Source organism: Tachypleus tridentatus, chromosome 12 (genome assembly GCF_004210375.1).
Source record: "Tachypleus tridentatus isolate NWPU-2018 chromosome 12, ASM421037v1, whole genome shotgun sequence".
Classification (NCBI taxonomy): domain Eukaryota; kingdom Metazoa; phylum Arthropoda; class Merostomata; order Xiphosura; family Limulidae; genus Tachypleus; species Tachypleus tridentatus.
This window is the reverse complement of record NC_134836.1, coordinates 54945497-54971381: the sequence shown is the minus strand read 5'-3', so window position 1 is coordinate 54971381 and position 25885 is coordinate 54945497. Positions and strand designations below refer to the sequence as shown.

General features: G+C 35.8%; 1 protein-coding gene and 1 long non-coding RNA gene across 2 annotated transcripts in view; one reads left to right on the top strand and one right to left on the bottom strand.

Annotated features, from left to right (window-relative positions):
• Window positions 1-25885, top strand: part of LOC143233359 (uncharacterized) — a 128255-nt gene that overhangs the window by 78808 nt on the left and 23562 nt on the right. The window contains exons 2-3 of the mRNA XM_076469532.1: window positions 772-977; window positions 2311-2446. Of these exons, the coding sequence (XP_076325647.1) occupies window positions 772-977; window positions 2311-2446 (342 nt within the window). The remainder of the gene's footprint in view (window positions 1-771; window positions 978-2310; window positions 2447-25885) is intronic.
• Window positions 1-25885, bottom strand: part of LOC143233360 (uncharacterized) — an 86927-nt gene that overhangs the window by 49776 nt on the left and 11266 nt on the right. The window lies entirely within an intron of this gene.

The window sequence follows — 25885 nt, the reverse complement described above, 5'->3', positions numbered from 1 at the left end:
GAGGTTTCAACACCAAACCTAAATCTTCTTTCTCGTAAATTTTCACAGCTTTTATTTCTCTTCTTTCTGCTTATGTTAACGGCGCAAAATTAGGTATTAGAACCAAATATGTGTTACTGTACAAGACAGTCGGAACATTATACAGAACGGCTGAAGACTGCATCAATTCCATTTAAAAACACGCTTGAAATGTTCGTATATGTAAATACGCCCCCCCCGCTAGTACAACGGTAAGTCTACGGATTTACAACGCTAAAATCAGAGGTTCGATTCCCCTCGGTAGGCTTAGCAGATAGCCCGATGTTGCCCGATATGACGAAATTTATGTGGAACATATCTATTACAGTTTTATTAACATCCCGTTACATGAAATTAATATTTTTAATGTGCCTGTAACAAAATTAGTTCCCTTAGGATAAGTAAATCACAGTAATGTTAAACACAGCATTCTCTTTGCTCATTATTCTCTATTTACACGTGTTTCTGTTACTCTTCCAACATGTAGTTCAGGACTATTAAATGGACTTAACTCAATCTCACAAGAGTATTACTGTTCATAAGTCTCTGGATGATGTAGTTAATAAGAGCTTGAACATAAATTGAAAGTCACATTCCGGAAAGAGTCCATATGCGATGGGTGCACAGTTACAAAATAAGTCAAGTTAGGTTTAATACATACTCTGTAGTATATATATATATATGTGTGTGTGTGTGTGTGTTATTCTATATCGCAAAATACACAGCCGTTAATATTTGTTTATTTTACTTCAGTAGTGTATGGTCTTCGCCTTCAGAAGGTAGAAGTGCCCACAGCTGTTCGCCGTGGTGATCCTGTGTGGCTTAATTGTACATATGACTTGGAATCTGATGACTTGTACTCTGTGAAATGGTACAAAAATAACGTCGAATTTTACCGTTACTTACCAAGCGATGATCCGCCAGGCCAGAAGTATGACTTACTAGGGGTCTACGTAAACGTATGTAGGCATGCTCTCTTTGAAAATAGTATTATTGAAATAAAAGAATGCAAGTTCTCTTTGAAAATAGTATTAATGAAATAAAAGAATGCAAGTTCTCTTTGAAAATAGTATTAATGAAATAAAAGAATGCATGTTCTCTTTGAAAATAGTATTAATGAAATAAAAGAATGCATGTTCTCTTTGAAAATAGTATTAATGAAATAAAAGAATGCATGTTCTGAGAATACATCAAGTGAAAATATTTATTTCTATTCTACAAGTTTTCTTAAAAGATAATTATTAGGTTGTCCAGAAATAAATATCGTTTTTGAAGTGTGACGTATGGAAAAATATAAACCAGTGTTATAAAACATTCTTTAATCAAAGTAAGCACTATTTGCTTCATCACGCTTTTGCCAATATGTAACGATGCTGTTTGTGCTGTAGACATCAGAGTTTCTGTGGTCAGTGAACTCCCTGAAAGCTTGTTCTGCAGCTGCCTGGTTTTGAAAGTGTTTATTGTTCAAAAAGCTGTCAAAGTGCTTCGAAAAATGAAATTCTGTAAGGAAAAGATTTGGGAAATAAGGTGGATAAAGCAGAACCTCAATTCCCATTTCGTTCATTTTTTTGGAGCGTCATCATTGACAATTCTCATAATGCCGACTTTGTTGATCTTCAGTCAGCTCGTGTGGAACCCACTTATCCAACTTTTTCGTCTTTCCAATCGCACTCAGGTGGCTGGCAATGTTTCACTTGTTTGTTCCTGGCTTTTCTGCAAGCTTACGTACTGTTGTGCGAGAGTCTGTCTCAACTGCTTCCCTTAACGTGTTTTCATCTAAAGATGGCTTCCTTCCATGACCTCTGTGGTCTTCAAGACTTTCATCTCCATATTGAAATCTTTAGAACCAACAATGAACTATACGTTCAGTAATAGATCCATGGACGAATACCTGGTTGATAATCCATGTAGATTTTCGTCCAACTTTAAAGTCGTAGAGGAAAATCAGATGAAAGTCCTTCTTGTCCATGCTGCCTTGAGGGTTGCAAAACTAACTCTGAGTAGAGTTGAAACAGTAGACAATTAAGACACCTTGTAAGCGGCGAGCGTTGGATCAAACCAACCATCCAACGATAAGTTACTCAATATCATAGACAGAATTATCACATTTATTTCTGGACAACCTAATAATTTAGTTTTTAAGCCTTGTTGATTTTTATGAAAGGCAAAAAAAGACAAACGTCGTATAATGTCTTTAAGACTAGAAAGTTTTAGTTAAAGTATTTTGTATGTTTTAATCGTTTCATTTCGTGTATATGCTAATACTAATCTTTATTTAAAACGTAAACTCAGCTGAGCCAGTCGAAATTAGGCAACGTCTACTTGTCAAGTTCTGACTTAAACACAGAAGGAACCTACCGGTGTGAGGTGTCAGCCGAGGCGCCATCCTTTCAAACAGAAAGAGCTGAGAGAGAACTGCAGGTTTACGGTAAGAATATTTTAGCATTATTTTTAAACCATAATTTATTTTGGATTTTAATGTTTCTAAAATAGTATCATGATACGCAAGTTTTGGTGTTTTTTTGGTCGCCCACCAACAATAATATTGTTTTATAATTTAGATCTTTTTGTGAGGTGTCCAAAACTGATTTCAAGCAAACCGGCGTGGTAGCAGTCTTTCGTATGCAATTTCATTATTCCAAACTTATGAATCCAGTAGTGCTCCAATATGTTAACTCTTAGTGGAACAGTAATTTCATACCGTACACAATTAATCACTCACAATTTGCATAGCAACGAAATTGGCAGCGAGTGAATTAGTGTAACCACTTTTACAATTTTTATAGCTAGTCCAAATGAAAAAAAAGATTCATAGTACACTTGAGAATTTCCTTTCTCACTGTTGAAAAAAAAATCCAAAAATATCATAATTTGGTGCAGAATGCATTTTGTAAAGTCACGAAATGCTGCGTAGATATTAAAGTATAATTCTAGTTTACTTCCTATTTGACCACTTAGAAAAATAAAAATAGCAAATCTATTTCCCATTGTTTAATAGAAAAAATAGTATTCAGAGTTCACGTTTCGAGCAAAACCCAAAAGTAGGTAAATTGTTTCAAACCGTATATTGCGTGGAAACTTGACTAACATGTATAACTGGCTGAGGTATTTATTCCTAGTTCTAAAATCATCGAATTTTTAAACAGCTTTGAAGTTTGGTTGTTACTGCTGCGGTTTATTTCAAATATAACCTTTCAGTTGATACTGCCTCATTTCAACACGGATTTGATATCCATTTATAGTTTGTCACTAAAGAGGTCAAACCCTTTATTTATTTAACCACGCCTAAGGTCTCATAGATTAAATTACTCTAATCCTGCCTAAAAAGTATTTATTTCAGGATAAGCTGGTAGAAATCCTGATGGGTAATAAAGTTAAATCGGGTATGCGTGCGCCCCACGCTTGGTATTGCTGGAGTACAAAAGTATGACTAATAAAAATGATAAAATGTCTCATAGACTGGGCTCGTCATGGGCAGGTGGGTTAAGGCGTTCGACTCGTAATCTGAGGGTCGCAGGTTCGAATCCCTTTCACATCAAACATGTGATCATGAATCTATCAGCTGTAAAGGCGTTATAATGTGACGGTCAATCCCACTATTCGTTGGTAAAAGAGTAGTCCAACAGTTGGCGGTGGGTGGTGATGACTAGCTGCCTTCCCTCTAGTCTTACACTACTAAATTAGGGACGGCAGATAGTCCTCGTGTAGCTTTGCGCGAAATTTAAAAAACAATAACACAACAACTTATAGGCTGATTTAACCATTCCTTCGGAACTGCGGCTATTGAAGATTGGTTAATATTCCTCTCGTTCTTTTTGTCGTGATATCACGTGATGTTAAACAGGTCGTTATATATAAATATAGCTCAAAATTAATTAAAAATCACCAAATAGTACTCTGTACTCTAATATAAGCGTGCTGTTTTGACAAGTTGATATTTGTTAATCAGTAATACTTAATAGCTAATCTTATTATTAAGTATTGTATGATTCATAAAATTATAAACAATTAATTGTTCCTAAGCGATAGCACTATATTTTGTAGGGTTTGTAATCTTGTAAACCATGAGAATTGGTATCACCGTTGCTCAGGAAACGAAACATAAGAATTATGCATCCAGTCCAAAACTTCCTTGTCAGGGTTATACCACGAAAATATCTATCACCGTTGCTAAGGAAACGAAATACGAAAATGATATGCAATGTGAAACGTTTTTATAAAGGAGACGAAACCTATACAAATATACAACAAGTTTGGCTATTTAGAAAACAGACGTCGATTATAACTGCTAACGGAGCAAGTTTTAAATATACTCTAACATTTAATTGGATCGATTGTTACTTTTATTGAAATTAAAATCATACCGACGATCTGAACAACATACAACTAATATTTACAGATAACTAATCGCGTGCTACAAAAACTTTCTACTTATGTTTATATAATGGCGTTTCTCCGTTGGTTGCACTATGGATGCTATGTCCAACACTAACTCCCGACCATCAATCGTAAAGTGTTACCACCACTGGACTTATGGTTAGATACTCGTATAGCGACATTGTCGAATGATATACAAAGTTAAAAGGCATATACAGAACGTTTAGAATACCAGTGGATTCCAAAACTGTACGTAAAGCTTTTATCCATAATTCTAAATCAGTTTTTAGATAGATAGATGACCAATACCTGGGAAGTATGTAAAAAAAAAAAGAAATAAAGACTGAAACCTTAAGTGGAATTAAGTTTAAATTACTTGAGAAATTATGGGTTTTACTCACCGTATTCGTAAAATATCATTTGTAAACTTTAATTAAAAGAAATAAAAATTACATGAACGTTGAACGTAAAAGAAGGATGAGAAATCTTCATCAAGTTTTACTCAAAATTTCTTGTGTCATCAAACGTGCTCGCCCTTTCACCCGTGGGGACGTTATAATGTGACGGTCAATTCCACTATTCTTTGGTAAAAGAGTTTCCCAAGCGTTGGCGGTCGTTATCTTACCTCTAGTCTTACACTGCTAAATTAGGGACAGTTAGCACAGATAGCCCTCGTGCATCATTTCGCAAATTTCAAAAGTAAACAGTCCTAAACAGTATCACGATGTGATGAACCTGAAGATAAGGTAATGTAAGATATTATTAATATTTGTGTCAGCTACATTTGTTATTCTTAGCTGCTAATCAAGTGTTTTCATGTCTTCCTTGCAAATTCGTTAAGATTTTCTTTATCTGTAGAAATTAAAATAAAAGCTTCTCACCCACAGACAAAACTTTACGTTACAATCGTACGAGACATAAAACTTCATAATTGCTTATTAAAAATGTGATTTTAAACTGATTATTAGACAGTAAAACAACCAGTTACAAAACGAAATTTGTATCGTAGGTAAACAACTTCAACACTCATATGCTACTAATATTTACTATTGCTTTTATACCTGAATATAACATCTATTGGCACTACCAATAATTATTTGGTCCAACATTATGTCTGATGAAGATTTGCAGCTCACATAACCCAATATGTAGCTTTACGTTTAATAACATGCGAACAACAAATAATTGGTACCAGGCCTTAAAGAATGTTTATCTTTCAATTCTCACCTACCAATAATAGGTTGAATCAAAAATACGTTTTCTAATTTAAAGTAAAGTTGGAAAAATTTAAGGCATTTAAGAAATACCAAATGGAGAGCAACGACCTCATTTTCTATTTTTACCGTCCTTATCTACGAATAGCATAGCGCATTTAAGAAATAAATGTTTAGTTAACTTTCTTAAGTCGACAGGAACATAAAGTATTAACTTTCTTCATGCACTCAAATCAAATATATCTTCAAGTTAGAGTGTTACACTTTATCTGAGATTCTTCCTTGGATCATGAAGTCCATGCTATTTGAAGTAAATCGTCAGTGTCATAAACTTATACTGAAACTTTGGTCACAATTGTAAAACTGAAAAGAAATTCATGCAAGACTGACAAAATGTGTACCGCATAGGTTTTATGAAGGAATATTACATAGTATATAATATTGTGGACAAACTAATTAATACAATTAGCATGAAACTTCTTTGGAAACTTTAAAAAGAAAAGGAAAAATATCCATCTAGGAAGCTTGATCTAGAACATATGGATATAGAGCTCGAATAGTACATGATACCTCCTAAACACGGGTAAATAAAGCAACTTGTCAAACAGCAGGTGATATCTCATAAACATGAGTAAATAAAGTAACTTGTCAAACAGCAGATGATATCTCATAAACATGAGTAAATAAAGCAACTTGTCAAACAGCAGGTGATTTCTCATAAACATGAGTAAATAAAGTAACTTGTCAAACAGCAGATGATATCTCATAAACATGAGTAAATAAAGTAACTTGTCAAACAGCAGGTGATATCTCAAAAACACAGATAAATAAAGTAACTTGGTATAGCTCACATTACACCATTGTTTGATTCGTGTATAAAAACTGAATTAATATTCAGCTGATCTGATAATTCATAATATCACATCTTTTTCAATGTAACCATGTTATGATTTTCAGATGAATAAAGATCGTTTTTGTGTAGCGTTTACGTATTTTCGTGTGCTGTATAAACCAAACACAAATACTTCGTAACCATTATTACTTCAGCAGGCATGTTTATGACCTGAGTGCGGCCTCACACAATTGTTTATGCCAAACAATGTCAAAAATTGTTCCACCGCATAACGAGGTGTGTTTGTTACTGAACTTCCTGTTTTACATATTCAAAATCATTTTATTAAAACATACTCAACCGTCTGTATGCTAATTCACTATAAATAAGTTTTAAAAGACGAAAGAAAATGATATTGAAGCTCAGAATTAAAAATATATACTTAGTATGAACTATATCATTACAGCTCTATAAGGAAAGATAAACTCAATGATATTTATGAATGAACCCCACTTATTTCATGAAATAAGAAAATACATTATAAAAATAATTTTGAAAAAAGTTAGTTATTTCTCTTTGTCTGTTTGTTTGTTGTTGTTGTTTTTCAATTTCGCGCAAAGCTGCTCGAGGACTATCTGCGCTCGCCGTCCCTAATTTTGCAGTGTAAGACTAGAGGGAATTCAACCAGTCATCACCACCCACCGCCAACTCTTAGGCTAATCTTTTACCAACGAATAGTGGAATTGACTGTAACTTTATAACGCCCCCATGGCTGAAAGGGCGAGCATGTTTGGCTCGAGGGGTATTCGATCCCCGCCACCCTCAGATTACGACTCGAACCGCTTAAACCATCTGGCCATGCCGGGACTTCTCTGATTCTACTATTTTAAATTAATTTATTAAAGGTGAATTTTACAGAAAAAAGAAAACTTTGCAGTCAAAAGAGCTACTTATACTTATTAATTTTGCAGGTTCACATTTTTTATAAAAAAAATATGTGCTAATAAATGAAACATAGAACTTGGTGCAGAAGGAGTCGTTTCCGAACGGCAATCCCAAAGTTTTAGTTTTTACGTTTGCTGCTAGGAAAAGTACTGTGACGTAATAGTTGCCAAACAAACCACCAACGCCAGGACGTTGAATGTAAACAAACATGGCCAGTGCATACAGAGAAACAGAAGCGGAGTCTGTTTTGACTTTGTGTTCTGAACAGTGTTGAGTAGCACCATATCAATTCGAACCTACTCTGAACGAACCTAGAACAGTTATTTTTGACACCGATCTGACAAGTTCTGGTGATGAGGACAGTTCCACGAGCGAGAGTAATGGAACTGTGAGTGATACTGATAGCGCCCAGGCCGGTTGCGAGTCGGTCATACCTCCAGTGGAAGAATGGTAAACCTAAGTCATGACAACAAATATGGTCTGTATTATTTCACGTGCAATTTTAAACATCTCGAAACCTGTCTGGTGTTTACAAATTATTGGTGTCACAGACTGGGTTTTATTTGTTTATACTTTGCTGACTATAGCAACTAATACTAGGCCCTTCCACAATCATTGTACCGGATATTTATGACTCGTAACAAAATGAATTTCAATTATACGTCATAATTCTGTCTATAAAATCAAACTAAATGTAGCAGTCTGAATAGTTAATTTAATATTTATCATAAATGTATAATTTATATGACATATTCCGTATGTTTGTACAAGGTGTAGGTGTGGTTTATGCGAGCAGATGCCAACGAGGAGAGAGTGCGTTTGTTGTCGCATGGTGTGAAGGAGTCCAGTTCTTCCTACTGACCATCCACACCCACTGTCGCCACCTTGCCGGTTCCTTCTTCTTACACGGAAACGAAAAGAAGCTTTTACCCGATGACGAAACGTTTTTACAACCATAAGCAACGCAGTAAACCATGTTATCATAAAACAAACAAAGTAGAAATATCAATACAAAAAATAGTCTCACAAAGTATGTATTCCGAAAAAGCACCGATAGATTTACATAAAACACCAGCACTGAAAGAAACAAAATGTTCGGTGCGCAACAAACCGTGTTTGGCAACTATTACGTCATAGTTGTAAAACGTCACGGAAACAGCTGAACGACCGATAGGAACTTGAGTCCGAGGACTCGCATATTTTGTTTCATTTTTTACTCAAAAACTAAAGTGTTTAAAAATATGGCAACCACACAGAAATTATACCTAACCAAAGTACAGTTTCTAAGGCAGTTATTAAATTTGTTGAAAATTCACCTTTAAACAGTGTGAAAATTTATTTAGAATTTCTAGAATATTTTAATCTAAATCACCTGAGGTAGTCAGTTTTTTGCATTTCTATGATTTTCAACAAATAGTTTAGATGTCTTTTCTTGTTTTATTTTAGGAAGAAAATAATAATGGTACACTTTACGTAAATTCACACAGTCTATTCATAGGGTTTATGTGTGTTTTTTTTTAACCCAAAGCTCACACTACCGTAAAATTATTCTACACGAGTCACTGAAAAGGTCAAATCAATTTTATTGAAATCACACGCGATTTCTGCACCTTTTTACCCGGTCTGACATTCTTAGTTTAATTGTTGAGTTTCTTTTTTGTTTTTGTAGCAAAGCTACACGCGGACTATCTGCATTAGCCTTCCCTAATTTTGTGGTATAAGACTAGAGGGAAGGCAGCTAGTTATCATCACCCACCGTTAACTCTTCGGCTACTCTTTTACCAATGAATAGTAGGATTAATCGTAACATTATAACGTTCCCACACCTAAGAGGGCGCGCATGTTAGCTATGACAGGTATTCGAATCTGCGACCCTCGGAAAACTCGTCGTGCGCCTTAACCATCTGACCATGCTGGGTCTTTGTTTTTTGGTGAAATCGTAATTTTGCCAATAATACATAACGTCTAACAGGTATAAAACACACATAATTTTGTTACTATTTTTAATAATGCTTAACGTGTGTTATATTAATTGTTTTCAGTGCTTTAGGATATGTCAAATTTATTTCTATTATTGCATTTTGATGCTTTGCTTTCTGCTTTTGAATTAAGCACAAAGCTACGCAATGGGCTATCTGTGCTCTGCCCACCACGGGTATCGAAACCCGGTTTTTAGCGTTGTAAGTCCACAGACATACCGCTGAGCCACTGGGGGGGGGTATTGCATTATGAAAGATGAACATGATTTTGACGTTTTGTTTTCTCTTGCTAAATTAACTCTATACTAAATGAAATACAACGTTCGCACGCGATTTCATTTTGTGTTTGACAATAAAAGTTAAATGGTACTTCTGTTCAATATAATATAGAAGATCATTATACTGTCTGTCGGTACATCATTATGAAACCTATATGTATAACAGTTACCATGTCAACGTGTTTGCTATAGTTTTTAGAACCTCGCTCTGTTTTTATTTCTAAAATAGTAATGCATGTATACTGATGAAGTGTAGAGTATTTAAATGAACCCTCATCTAAACTAATAGATCATCGACTTTTACAATGTTGCAGCACATTAATGCAAAAAAAAAAAAAAGAGGTATATTGGAAAAGACGTGTAATTATAATATGATGCTATATTACCAAAGGATTTCGATTTTTTGTAACGTGTATATGTCTGCACTGCATACCAAGATCACAAATAGTTTTAAAGTGTATGATGTGAATATTAGAACTAATTACCTATACTTATGTAAGCAACATGATCTAGTTATTGAAGATTATGTCTGTATCTAATAGGTTTGGTTTGGATAGTTTTAAATTTCGTGCAAAGCTACACTAGGACTATCTGCACCAGCCGCTCCTAATTTAGCAGTGTTAGACTGCACGGAAATAGCTAGTCATCACCACCCATCGCCATCTCTTGGGCTACCCTTTTACCAACGAATAGTGGGATTGGGCGATAAATTATAACCCCCCACGGCGGAAATGGGCGAGCATGTTTGGTGTGACGGTGAATCGGACCCGCTACCCTCGGATTACGAGTCGAGTGCCTGAACCACCTGGTCATGGCGGGCTCTGTATCCAATAGAAAGCACGTTTACATCCACCAGCTAAATACTGATTGCGAAACGTTATGGAGTAATACAAAGTAGTGTTAAAACATTTTCTGGTAAACATACGTGCGTAGTATTGACCTTATAGTCTTGGTCATTGCTAGCAATACCTGGATATCTTGTTTCTATATCTCATCGGATATGAACTTGTACCATAGGATTACAGAAAGAAAATATTACATGAAACGACATCAACTGCTTCTGTGTTCTGTTTAGTATTAGACAAAAAGGAGTCAATACTAAAACCTCTTGTAAACACTTTTGTTCACTTGAAAATTTAAAATCGTGGCCATTTTTAATCAGTGTTATGCTATAATTGGAAAGATTGGAACAACAAGATGATATTCAACATTGTAATGTTTGAAGTGTGTAAGCCTTATGATAGTCGTTTTTAATCACTGTTATGCTATTATTGGAGAGATAGGAACAATAACATTATATTCAACACTGTAATGTTTGAAGTGTGTTAGCCTTATGATAGTCATTTTCAGACATGAAGTGAGGGACGTCTGATTACAAAAGATTATCTTGCCATATTCAGCTAAGTTTGAATATTACTGTTGTTTTCAGCTATGTGGTCTCTACATCAGACAGATAGATTAACATCTCCCAACCTTAGTTTAGTTTACATCAACTAAGGTTCCCTGCTAGTACAGCGGTAAGTCTACGGATTTACAACGCTACAAGAAGGTGTGTGATTCCGCTCTGTGGACTCAGCAGATAGCCCAATGTGTCTTTGCTGTAAGACAACACATATATAGAAATATATATAGACATTAGTTTGTTATAACATGTGCTTAAAAGATATCAAGAAAATCCGAATTTTATTAAGAGTAGAAGAAACAGCTTGTAAATAATGCACTGTTTTGTTACAATTACCATCCTGCTTGTAAGCACATAATAAAGCTGAAAATAATTAATTAAACGACTTGTTTGTAGGAAATTACCAGCTAAGGCCAGTTTGAAAATGATTGTGTATCACGTGATTTAATAGATGTACTTTAAGAAGTTCTTGAAACGAGTGTACGTAAGGTTGGGACAATAATAAAAGCTGAAACGTGTGATATTCATTTACGTGACATGATTATTAGATGTTATCGACCTTGTAATATCCGAACAACTCGCGTGTAACCAGTTATAAACAGAGACGACATAAGTGTTTTTAAATACTTCACTATGTATACATTACTTTAAGATATACTATATGTGATCGTTATGGAAAGATCAGATTTTGAAACATGTATTTAAGACTTGACAGAATTACTCATCAAAATTACAGACTAACGCTAACGTGTTGGCCACTTGGACAAGCAAAACATTTTGTATATCAAACAGAGTTGGAACTATTCTTTATTAAAACATAGGGAGGTTGGGAAATATTTGTCAGTTTTACACTTTTTAGTGTATTAAAGATTTATTGCAGTTGTGACCCGTTATAACGTGATGGCATGAATCGTAGTTAATGTTGTTTTTTTTTGTATTTATGACAAAATATATTAAAACTAACTTCATTCATCCCTATGTTTAGACTACTGGCCATAGGAATATAGCCAATAAGCATCACCCTACCACAAGAGCTAAAGGATTTGCTTTAACTCTTATAATACATAAACAGCAGCTTAAAGTATGGCTAATATTTTGTGGTATTGAAAAGATTCAAACCCAGCTGGTCATCAAGGGTCAATCCGCACTAATAAAGTAGTTCTGTTCCCAAAACTGCTTCCTCTATTGTCCATCGTGGTCAGTCTGATGATAATGGTTATTTACTTTTTCCTGACAGTGCAATTTATATTGTATTAAACTTTGGCAATAGACAATATGTTCACTAAATACAGTGGACCTCCATTAAGCCGCGGACCAGTAAACCGCGGTTAAGCAGGTTGACCCCCCCCCCAATACCGCGGCTTAACGGAGGTCCACTGTAACTCTAGCGTGTAACTATGTTTCACATCTTCTGCCATTATTCAACATAAAAACATACATCACTCATACCAAATATGATTAACTCTGCATTAATATTTCTTTCAATAACATCAACTGTTTGTACTTACCAGTTATGACATGACAGGCACTCCTTGTAATCAGCTGTAAGCCTGAGGACTTATTACGCTATAAACATCGGTTTTCGAAATTCTTCGTGGACGTAGCTTAGGTAGCCCATTGTTTATTTTGTGTTTAATAACAAACAAATAAATTATGTTATAAAACCAATCTCCTTTTTCCATTTTGACTAATAGATCAATAATTACAAGTTGGATACCCTGTTTTCCTAAATAGTCTGATGCGGAGGTACATTTTGCTACAGACATCGGTTGTGATGAGGACGTAATTACATTAAGAGCTTTACAACAATTAATCCACAAACAGGAAATTGAGTCCGGGAGTTCAATTGTATGCGGTAATATGAGATTGCATAAAGTGTAAATGTGTTACTTAAGTAGAAAGATTACGTTTTCTTTTACCAAGACAAATGTTAATCTCAAAAATGGACAATTTCCCTTAACAGTGGTGAAAATTCAATATTTTGCGTTGCATGAATAAATATCCTAATTTTAAGTTGGAATTTATCGTAAGCGTATCTAAATTCCTATGAGCATCACTTGAAAATATGTTTATTACGTTTCAGGCAACTTTATCAAAAACTAAATAAGATAACCAATTATCATTTATAACTCTGTTATATGATTATTCTCTCGACAATGTTAAAGAATGGCAAATGACCCAGTTTTCTTACATCACACGTGAAACAATATATCACGATCACACCTGTATTCCCCACTGTTTGCAAACTATTATTGTTATTCTATACACTTCGAAATATAAAATTAAATATTTTATTCATGTACTCCATGATGTCCTTTGTAAGGAAAAGAAAGATGAAGCAAAGGCTAAGGTTAAGGAGTGTGTTTTTCTTATAATTAATGGTAAGAATTTCTGTTTCTCTTGAAATGAAATAAAAATCAAATTCAAAGGATAAATTGGTTTGAAAATTAGATGGAAACTTTATTGTTTGTTTTTCAATATTATTAGTGTCTTAAATTTCGTGCAAAGCTACACAAGCGCTATCTGCGCTAGCCGTCCCTAATTTAGCAGTATAAGACTAGAGGGAAGGCAGGTAGTAATCACCACTCACTGCCAACCCTTGGGCTATTCTTTTACCAACGAATAGTGGGATTGACCGTCACATTATAACGCCCCCACCGCTGAAAGGGCAAGCATGTTTTATAGGACGGGGATTCGAACTCACGACCCTCAGATTACCATGAATTTTTGTTGTTACTTGTTTAGAAGTACGTTTGTACTTCAACACCTATTTAGTATGGTACCTTAGGTGCCTGAATACTAATGTTGATGTTGCACATTCGTGCAAAAAAAACAACAAACTCTTGATACCTTTGTACGAGATTACTTACTGTTGATGTCATTGCCTGATGTCATATCTATAATAACATTATCCTAATCCTTTACGCTTTCGTAAACTGACAAATACTGATTTTAAGGGGCGCGCACGTTTGATGCGACGGGTATTCGAACCCAGGACCCTCGGATAACGAGTCTTGCGCCTTAACCGCTTGGCCATGCCGGGGTACGTTTATAAAAGCACAATCGAAAGTGATAATTTCTACAACTAAATGATATGTAAGGTCAGATAATCTCACTTATGTGTTGCTTCGTATTTTGTTTTACGAACAAAAATTACAATTAGTACAAAAACACCACCAGTACTGGCTTATTTGCGATAAAGCCTACGGTAACAAAATTATGTTTGTATTTAACTTGTGCGAGTGTTAATTTCAGTGAATTAATTTTCATGTCGTTTCTGGATTGTCTTTCACTCGAGATTCAAGTTTAAACAGCGTATTTTTGTTTTGACTGTTTCTCTCCTTTTATTTTTACAGATGTTCACATCTAGAAATGACTTGATGTTTCCTTTCCATCTTCTTCTGACTTCCCTTTCAGGCCCGGCATGGCCAAACGCGTAAGGCGCGCGACTCGTAATCCGAGAGTCGCGGGTTCGCATCCCCGTCGCGCCAAACATGCTCGCCCTCCCAGCCGTGGGGGCGTTATAATGTGACGGCCAATCCCACTATTCGTTGGTAAAAGAGTAGCCCAAGAGTTGGCGGTGGGTGGTGATGACTAGCTGCCTTCCCTCTAGTCTTACACTGCTAAATTAGGGACGGCTAACACAGATAGCCCTCGAGTAGCTTTGTACGAAATTCCAAAACAAACAAACAAACTGACTTCCCTTCATGTAAGATGTAAAGCGTATACGTAGAAGGCGGTACTAATTTGATTGAATGAAATGCGTATGTTACATCACTTGCGACTAATTCAGTTTCTGCATCCATTCCAGTAACTTCGAAACGATAATTAATGAGACTTTAGGTTTACATTTTGTACGATGATTAATTAATTACATATTAACTGTAGTAAAATAATTCATTTTAAATATTGTTCAATTTTTTTTCGCGTTTTTTTCATATGTTGGTTTATTTTTCGCTCAGTTTTGGCAGACCAGTTAATTTAAAATTCAGGAATATTTTTAAATGCTGGTATTTTTCTAACTAACGCGTCTTTCGTTTTAGCCCCCCGATAGTACAACGATAAGTCTACGAATTAACAACGCTAAAATCAGCTGTTCGATTCCCCCCCCCCGGTGGGCTTAGCAGATAGCCCGTTGTGGCTTTACTATAGGAAAACACAAACGCGCACTTTCACTTTAATTTTCGTTTCTCTTTTAATTTACATTTTGTGGTCGATTTGTTTGCCTTAATTTCTAAAAAGCTACAGAAAAGTTATATACACATAGTTATTACTAATTTACACTGATACACTAGGAGGAAGACAGTCAAAAATACCCACCGCGGCCCAATTTTAGCCGCGTCTGGTTGAAGAGTGAGATTTGACTAATTTTTATAGCTCACCCACAGTTATGAAACGGAATGCATCTTTACATCAACAGATCGCGAACCATGCATCCACGAATTCACAGTTCAAGAGCAGTAGCTGAACTAACTTAAAACCATAGTTTAGAGTGGAAATGTTCTTAACTGATTCTACAACGTAACTTTTCGAAATTGGACAGGAAGGTCTAAACGCTGACCAAATTTTTAACAATAATTTAAAAATGTTTAATTGAAATGGTCAATTTTCTTTCAAAATGTGTCACATTGATAACTTTAAATACTGTATGTTTAATACAGAATCAAGATTCAAGATGCGAATAACTTTACAACTAAAAATAACAGAAGCAAAGTGGATAAAGTTCCCTCACGGTAAGAGTTTCGATCCAGGTATTTACTTACGTCATAAAACGAAACTCGTGGTGGGAATAGCCCATTGTTTATATTGTGTTTAATATCAAAGTGGTTAGGGCATCGATTCGTAATCCGAGGGTCGCGAGTTCGAATCCCCATTACAACAAACATGCTTGCCCTTTCAGCAGTGGGGGCGTTATCATGTGACGGCCAATCACACTATTTATTGGTAAAAAAGTAACCCAAAAGTTGCCGGTGGGTGGTGATCACTGACTGCCTTCCCTCTAGTCTTACACAACTAAATTAGAGACGGCTAGTGCAGATAGCCCTTCAGTAGCTTTGCGCGAAATTCAAAACAAACCAAACCAACACCAAACAAAGTATGTTATAAAACCAACCTCCTTGTTCCATTTAGGTCAATAATTATTAGTTAAACATTGTTTTCCTAAAAACTAAGTAACTTAAATAAATAGTACCACAGAAAACCTATATATTGTTACCTGTTTCCCACATCCACAAACAGACTTTGAGATATTATAATCAGTAGGGAAAAGACAAAATTTTATCTTTATGTCATCACTATCTACTAATTTGAAATAGCTTTACAAAAAAACAAGCATTTCAGATATTTATATCTTCATACGGGTAATTAAGCATAGCTTAATATGGATATATATTCAATTAAAGTCAATATAATGCACTCCTTCCTTTATTCTTGAACTGTGAGAATTGTGATTGAGAGAGTTGCTGAAAATTGGCTGAGTTTTTTTTCCTCTTTTCCTTATATCTGTATCTGTACCTCCCCAACCACAAACGTAAAGTATCTACATGTACGTGTTTTTGTATCTTCTGAAGAATAAATTGTCTTCATTTCTTTGTTCTTTTTTAAAACAAACTCCACGTCTACTCAGAAAGAGTCTTTCAGCGCACGTGATCAAAGAAGGTTAGGAAACACGATGATTATTTGTTAGTGTTATGCGACTTTATCGTATAACCATTACATTAATTAAAGAGCGTTCGTTTTCGAATTAATGTAATTAGAAGAGAAATCGAGAAAGAAAGAAATGTGAAATATATGGATAAGAAATTGAAGAATTTCAGTTTCTATTTTTATTTCCTATTTTTATTTTTATTAACTAATTTTAATACAAAAATTTGAAATTAGTAGAAACGTTGTTGTTTAGAACACAGGATTTTCAGTGAATCGTTAATAAAGAGAAGTTTGCTTTTTTACTTGAATTTCGCGCAAAGCTACACGAGGACTATCTGCGCTAGCTGTCCCTAATTTAGCAGTGTAAGACTAGAGAGAAGGCAGCTAGTTACCACCACCCACTGTCAACTCTTGGGCTTTTCTTTTACCTACGAATAGTGGGACTGACCGTTACATTATATCGCCCCCACGGGTGAAAGGGCAAGCATGTTTGGTGTGACGGGGATTCGAACCCGCGATCCTCGGGTTACGAGTCGAGTGCCTTAACGAGCTGGCTATGCTGGATCTTCTATATCTGGACACAAAATATTATGCTTTAAACAAAGCCCATCGTGATTACAGTCTACGAAATTTGCCAGAGATTTCTACATATTTATAATGTACATCAATTCACTTTGCTCATACACGTTCTGATTAGTACAATATTAAAATAATTAAGATCTATCTAAAAAAACAAAACAGTATGAACACATGTTTTAAGCATATATAGTTTTTATTAACCGATTTTACGTGGAAAGCAAACTGTTAGAAATCTTACTAGTTTGGAATTTAGGTGTATTTGTGTGTTTTTTTTACAACAAAACCACATCGGGCTATCTGGTGAGTCCACCGAGGGTAATCGAAGCCCTCATTTTAACTTTGTAAATTCGAAGACTTACCGCTCGCTGTTCCACCAGGAAACAGAATTGAGGAACATACTAAAAAAACCTGTACTTAAATAATTTAGGAAAAACTCAAATTATCACAGAGCTTTAAATTGTGAAGTTTATTCTAGTATTTTATATTCAGGTTAAATAAAATATTAATAAATTTCAATTGTATCACTGAGACGTTATTTATACAATTAGTTTGCATTTTAGTGTTTTTTACTAATGATTTTCAAGTGGCCAAGTAATAGAGCTAATTATTCTGAAAAAAAAATGATATAACAAGAAACTTAAATATCACAGAGCGACATTTGTACTTTTATCTCGATCTTTTGTCGCCCATTTTGGGTAATTTTCCCCTTCTAGAAATAAGTTTTTGTAAGTTATGTGTGTTTTTCTTATTACAAAGCCACATCGGGCTATCTGCTGAGCTTATCGCGGGTAATCGAACCCCTGATTTTAATGTTGTAAATCCGTAGATTTACCGCTGTACTAGCGGCGGGCATTATGTAAATTAAGGCTCTGACAATTCTATAGTTTGAAATATGATAACCGAAACCAAAAAGCGTAAATTACAAACATACAAGTTTGTTCACGACGAGGGAAGAAATACCACAGGAAAATGAAATAGAAACCCTCGGTGTTATAGGGTTTCTATTTGATTTTCATTAACACTTCTTGGACTTATCCGTTTTTAGAACATTAGGAAGAAATTCCATAATATTATAATTGTAGACACTCTTAGGTAAATTTAAGGGAAAATGTTAAACGTCAAATACAAAAGTGGCTCTGGAGTAAGTATATTCTATTAAGAATATTTAATTGAGTGATGTATAACATTCGAGGAGGTTTTGAGGCAGCGATAAGCTGACGGCCCTACAGCGCTACAATATGGGGTCAATTCCCTGCGGTGAACAGAGTGAAGAGAGCCCATTGTGCAGCTTTGCACAAAAAACAAGAAAAGTCTTGTTTTTTTTCTAAGCGTTTCGTTCGAGAACGTTACAATATGTTCGCTTAGAAGTGAAAAACGATTTATATTTTTTCTTGGTTTTATTTATTTGGATTTAGTGTTTACTGTTTTATTGTTTCACTTTGATCTTTTATATTATATACTCTTTGCTTGTTTTTCATCTTATTTATATTTAACACGAACGATTCTTGAACCAAGGATCAAACTTAAAAACGTTTAGTCGTGCATCCTAAAATTCCTTACATGTAGCAAAACTCATTAAATGTGAACAAGCTATTATACTAAAAATCCCCAATGATTAATTTATTCCACGTGGCATATAGCTTGCACATACAAACTATAATTAACCGCCTAGTTTAAAGTTGTTTCATTTTGTAGAATACAACCTTTATCGTAGCAGATACGTAATACATGCGTAATATTTTTCTTGGAAAATATGTATTAACATTTTATCCATATATTTTCGAAGGACACAAGTAAAACTATTTGTATGCATAAAATATAGTTTAAGTATTTCAGTTGTATTTTTTATGTAAATTACGACAGTTCTTACAAAAAGTATTTGTAATTTAGGTTCCCTTAAGTCTGCTTTAACAACGTCTTTTGAACATTATACATGAAACTGCATAAAATATCTCAAACAATGAGAACATTATCAACCACATTAAGTGAATAACATCAACCAATCTCTCTACACAGGACTGCCTTCTGCTTAGTATTAGTTAATAAAATAAAATTTTTAATATATATACTCTTCAAAAAAACAAAGGCAAAAGGGACGTTTTTGTTATTTTAAAGAGAAATATATGTAATAACGTTACAAGCTCAGAGTATGTGATGTTACACGTGTTAAGGCACTGATTGTCAGATCAAAATTACAATAAAAGTTGTGCACTTTGAAAACGGAGGAAAGCATCGGATTTCGCGCCAAAACGCATGCGTATCCAATAAATTTGTTTGAGAGATCTGCATTTTCTGCAAGTGCAACATGTGCAAAATCCCTATAAAAGTGACGGGTTCTCGGTTTCCATAGCTCAGTGTTAAGCCACCGACACGCAATACAGTTACGCCAAGACTGACTGAAGCATAACGCAACAACGCCATTGGTTGTTTGGAAGTAGGCGAATCTCGATCAGATGTTGCCAGAGCTGTGAATGTCCACCCAAGCACCATCACAAGGCTATGGAATCGTCACCAACAATATGGATCAACTCGTGACCGTCCACGATCTGGCAGACCTCGTGTGACCACGCCCGCACAATATCGTCACATTCGGTTACGTCACCTTCGGGATAGGACCACCACTGCAACGTCTACTGCCTCAACCATACCAGGGCTGCGTAGGATTTCCGATCAGACCGTACGCAACGGTCGACGAGATTCTTAGGCCCCATGTGCAACCCATCATGGTGAACGTCAATGACGTTTTTCAACATGACAACGCCCGTCCTCACACATCCCGAATCACCACTGTCTTCTTGAGACACCACGACATCAACGTTCTTCCCTGGCCCTCCAGATCACCAGATTTAAGCCCCATCGAACATCTTTTGGACGAGTTGGACCGACGTCTGCGACGGCGACAACCTCAACCGCAGACTCTACCTCAGCTTGCAGCAGCTTTGCAGGCTGAGTGGACAGCCATTCCACAGGATGTGATTTGTCATCTCATCGCTTCCATGGGCAGGAGATGCCAAACAGTTATTGATGCTCACGGGGGGGCATACTCGTTATTGACGCTGAGTGACGTTAAACTTCAACAAGTGAGCGTGGACTTCGCCTTTGCAGACTTTGGACGTTCAGCAGTGAATGTGCAAAGTTTCACACATGTCACACAGAACTACCCAGAATAAACTTGTTAACAATTTGTCTCCTATTTTGCCTTTTGCGTTTCTTTTTTTGAAGACTATATTTGTTTTGAATTTCGCGCAAAGCTTCACGAGAGCTATCTGCGCTAGCCGTCCCTAATTTAGCAGTATAAAACTAGAGGGAAAGCAGCTAGTCATCACCACCCCCCGCCAACTCTTGGGCTACTCTTTTACCAACGAATAGTGGGATTGACCGTCACAATATAACGCCCCCACGGCTGAAAGGTCGAGCATGTTTGGCGCGACGCGGATGCGAACCCGCAACCCTCAAATTAAGAGTCGCACGCCTCAACACGCTTGGCCATCCCGGACCCGTTGGTTTATTATATTATCCAGGTATCTGTCACGTGAAATTTCGTAAGAGAAAAGCTTAAAAAGTATTAGCGTTTGATCAACATATGTTTCAACTTAGCTCATGTAGTCGAGTGACCAGAAAAGGTCAAACTGGGGCACGAGTTGTCTTCAAGATCAATGAAGAACAGACCAGCAACACTATTCCTGTAACCCATTATTTACAGTAGGAAATTTCCTATTGTGTACAGTTAATATTATTAATTGTGTCTATGTATATTTAATTCTGTATTTTAAATATTCTTAAGGTAAGTATCTGATTATTTAAAATTTTAATATTATATGAAGGTAAAGACAATATTGAGCCATTAACTGGTTTTTCGTGTTTCAAACCTGGTAAACTAGAATCTGCTCCATCTTTTACTTATTTTTGGGGCCCGGCATGGCCAAGCGTGTAAAGGCGTGCGACTCGTAATCTGACGGTCGCGGGTTCGCATCCCCGTCGCGCCAAACATGCTCGCCCTTTCAGCCGTGGGAGCGTTATAAGTGACGTCAATCCCACTATTCGTTGGTAAAAGAGTAACTCAAGAGTTGGCGGTGGGTGGTGATGACTAGCTACCTTCCCTCTAATCTTACACTTGTAAATTAGGGACGGCTAGCACAGGTAGCCCTCGAATAGCTTTGTGCGAAATTCAAAAACAAACAAACTTATTTTTGTCTCTTTCTACAATCATTACAAAGGATTTCGTTTCCGTAATAACAATTACTTTGGAATAACTAAAAATAAATAACGGTAAGATAATAGTTTAAAAAAAGAGAAATTAGTACTGCTTATGATGTGATTTTTTTTTTGTTCATAGTCTTCGCTACAACACACTTCATTTGAAGCAACAAATGTCAGGTCTGTAATTGTAGTATTTTGAGCCCTAAAACTGTTCGATTCACTTAAACAGTCTGAGAATCTAAACAGAAAATAGTGAAAATAAAAAGATCTAAAATTTCCAGCTGCCAGTTTTTTTTTTAAGATGAATATTTTTGTTGACGACAAAAGGCCTAATGAAAGCATTGGAAATTGTATTTTAAATCTTAGGTACGTGAAGTGATTTAAAACTACTGCCATACTCTCACAATACTTAAATGCAATGAACGCATCAAATGAATGTTTGCAAGCATTCATTATTTAGTTTGTCATGTTTTGCCCCCCGTTAGTACAGCGGTAAGTCTACAGATTTACAACGCTAAAATCAGGGGTTTGATTCCTCTCGTTGGGCTCACTAGATAGCTCGAGGTGGCTTTGCAATAAGAATACACACATATATTTTATCATGTTTTATTTACAAGTACCTGTATAGATGTTTAATTTTTGTCGAATCACTACTGTTAGTCGTTTTAATTACGATTTAGCCTGCGTTTGTCATGAAGTTAACCACAAAGGTACATAACGGCAGGCATATCACTGTGCCACTAGTAGGGGGAAGGGACATGTAACCCACGTCAAATACCAACATCGCTGTACATACTCTGTTCTTTTATCTCTAGGGATTACTGTTTGTTTGTTTTTGGGAATTTCGCGCAAAGCTACAGGAGGCCTATATGCGCTAGCCGTCCCTAATTTAGCAGTGTAAGACTAGAGGGAAGGCAGCTAGTCATCACCACCTACCGCGAACTCTTGGGCTACTCTTTTACCAACGAATAGTGGGATTTACCGTCATATTATAACGCCCCCACGGCTGAAAGAGCGAACATGTTTGATGTGACGGGGATTCGAACTCACGACCCTCAGATTACGGGTCGAGTGCCTTAACCACCTAGCCATTCCAGGCCACCGAGTTGTTAACCAACGATCCAGATAAGATGCCGTTGAACATGCTCTGCATACCCAGTGGCTCAGAGGTATGTCTGCGGACTTACAACGCTAATATCCGGGTTTCGATACTCGTGATAGGCAAAGCACAGATAACCCATTATGTAACTTTGGGCTTAACTGAGAAAAACAAACAAAAATGCTCTATTCTTTTATTTCTAGGGGTTACTGACCAGCTGCTCTTCTTTAGGGTTTGACACAGCCACCGAATATGCTCGTCTTCGTTATAATGTGACAGTAAATTATAGTGTTGGTTGGTTTTATAATATTGTTATTTCTACAAGAACTTTAAAAGAAAATCTTCATATTTCGTTTAACGAACAATGTAAGCAAATTTATGCATGCAAGAAAATTACTTTTTTTTTTTTTTTACTTCTTAGGTCCTCTGGATAGGTTAGAAAACGTTTGGATTTACAACGCTGAAATTCGTGGCTCAATTCCCTTCAGTGGGCAAAGCGCAGATAGCGTAATACATAATTTTGCACGAAAAAACTTTCTGAATTTGCATTATTTATACAAGAAGTTTCGCGTGTAAGTTTCTCACCAAATAAAAGTAAATGTTTGTTTTGGGTTCAAAACTATCACATTCTTTATCACGACGAGTTTCAAGTTATCTTAATGATGTTTCAGGTTCTTTTATTTTAATATATTTCAGTGTCAAATTAAATCAAACTGTAGCAGAAATGTTTGTTTTAAAAATCTATCTGGTTTTAAAAGTATTTTTGGGGCCTGAAAGACAACCCGAGGTGGTTAGAAAATTATACTTCTCTTCACTCCACTAGGTGGAAATGTTAATGCCAAACGAATTTTGATAGAGCCACTAGGCTTAGCTTCCTTTGACCACAGACTGGGCTGTTTATAGACGTTGTTATCAGTGTATCGTCAGGGGGTGTTCAGAAATTTGGATTTCACTCTGTCGGTATTTATAAGCATTATGGTGGATTGTGGAAGGCGTGTTATGACTGGATGGTTTATATCTGTTTCTAAATGGAGAAGATGCTTTAGGTACATTCAACCAATGATAACCACTGGCTATTTACACCTAATCCAGAATCTCCGTGCAGAAGAGGTTTGGTTGCACTAGTGCAAAAGGAACTTTTTTTTTCTTACCTTCCAAAATTTCTTTTTGCAGATTATTCTAGTTTTATCCAAATTTATCACGTGTCCAATTGGCATGGCGTGTCCTTCCATGGCTGAATTTTCTGTTTTCGTATATCTTGTATTGCATTTGTTTTTCGTTTTTTTTTTTTTTTCTCGTTTATTTAGTGCATGATTCGTTGGAAAAAACGGAATTTCAGAAATCACGTTTTCGGGTTTCTCATTTGTTTCCACAGTAAAGTTCATCAGCTCTAACCAAACAAATGCAATCACTTTGTTTTTTTTCCAATATGCTCAATTAATACCAAGGGTAAACGTTCTTTGTTAGACGTAAATAGTAAGAAAAATATAAAAAAAGATCAAGTATTACTGTTCCACAGAAGTGTGTTTTAGTAGCAGTAACGTAACAACGTAGAAAACATGAAAAAATTGTTGACCAACTCGCTAAGATACACTGAACAAAGTATTTTATTACTTTGTGAATTATACAAAAAAAAAATATTTGAGTATTTCTCTTGCTGTTATTTATCTTTTAGGCCTAACTGACCGTTACATGAATATGTTTTAAATGTTGAAGAAAGAGGGCGCTGAAAGAGCTCTTCGTCATTCAGTCATTCCAGTCGTTTTGCGTCCATGGTTTTCGTGCAAACAAAAATTTCTTTGATAAGACTCATTATGCAAGAAGCAACCGTCGATTTAATTCTATAATATTTTTGTTTTATATACTCTAACTTCAGTTGTTTATGTAAGAATTCTGAGAATGTTAATCAATATAATTCTTTTGTTTTTTTTCGGTGAAGTTGATGACCACGTGACTATTTTCTCGGACCTCCTCATTTATCCTCAGTGTTGATTTCTCAAACGCGATCTACCCTGCGGTGGTTTAACGGGTTCTCTTCCATTTCTCTAATAATAGCCCAGCATGGCCAGGTGGATTAAGGCGTTCGACTCGTTATCGGAGAGTCGCGGGTTCGAATCTCCGTCACTCAAACAATGCTCGCCCTTTAAGCCGTGAGGGCGTTATAATGTGGCGCTCAATCCCACTATTCGTTGGTAAAAGAGTAGCCCAAAAGTTCACGGTGAGTGATGATGACTAGCTGCCTTCCCTTTAGTAGTACACTGCTAAATTAGGGACGGCTAGCACAGATAGCCCTCGTGTAGCTTTCTGCGAAATTAAAAAACGAAAATAAACCATTTCTCTAAAGGTAAAGAAAATATTTATAACGCATTGACTTTCTCTAGTTTTTTCATAGATAAAATGTAGATTCTTTATATTGAAATACTAATGTGTTATGCAGCCCTTTAAAACGCTAATTATAGAATTATTAATTTTTTGTATTAATTAAAGTCTTAAATTCTGTTTTACTTTTACCCGTTTGTTGTTGATTTTGTCGAGTAGAAACTTTTGACTTGTATCTCCATCTTTTGACGATTTGAGATCTAATTACAGCTGTGCCTATTGAGGACTCTCTTTCTTTTTTTTTTTCTAGTAATAAATTCATTTAAATCTTCGTTTCCCATGAAGAAGAAACGCTTTTGATTTCTCTCTTTTAATGATTCGGTGATTTAGCCTGAAGACGTACATATAAAGAAACAATAACGAACAGTTGATACAATAGTAAATGATCGATACACATTCCCCATATCAAATAAATGATCCAGTTATGATTTATTTTTAGCTGTTCTAGTATAATGCAGATAATTTTGATTGCCATTAAATCTGTTATAGTAACAAAAAAGTTAAATTCGTATATTGCACACAAAATATTTGGGTCCAAAATTAGTATATGATAAACATTCACCGGTTTCAACATAGGTTATGTATAGAATAACTATTTTCTTCACCTATGCATAATTGATAATTGGCGTTTCCATGGAAGCAAACAATATTAAAAGACTGACATCTTATAAAGAGTACACTGGGTAATTTCATCGGCATTATGCAACACATGGAAGTATCAAGTCAGAGATCCAAAGACATACAACTTCTGACCAGAGGGAAGGAACCCTAGAAGAAGTGTCCGCCAATCCTGCGGGCACCTTTAATCAAATTACAAAAGTGACTGTCATAATGAAAAACGTCTCTTAATAGCGGAAAGTGCAGAGCGTATTGAGCGACACATTACGGATTGAACGTTCCGATCCACTCTTCCGGGAAGCTCGCCACTGGCCCTGCC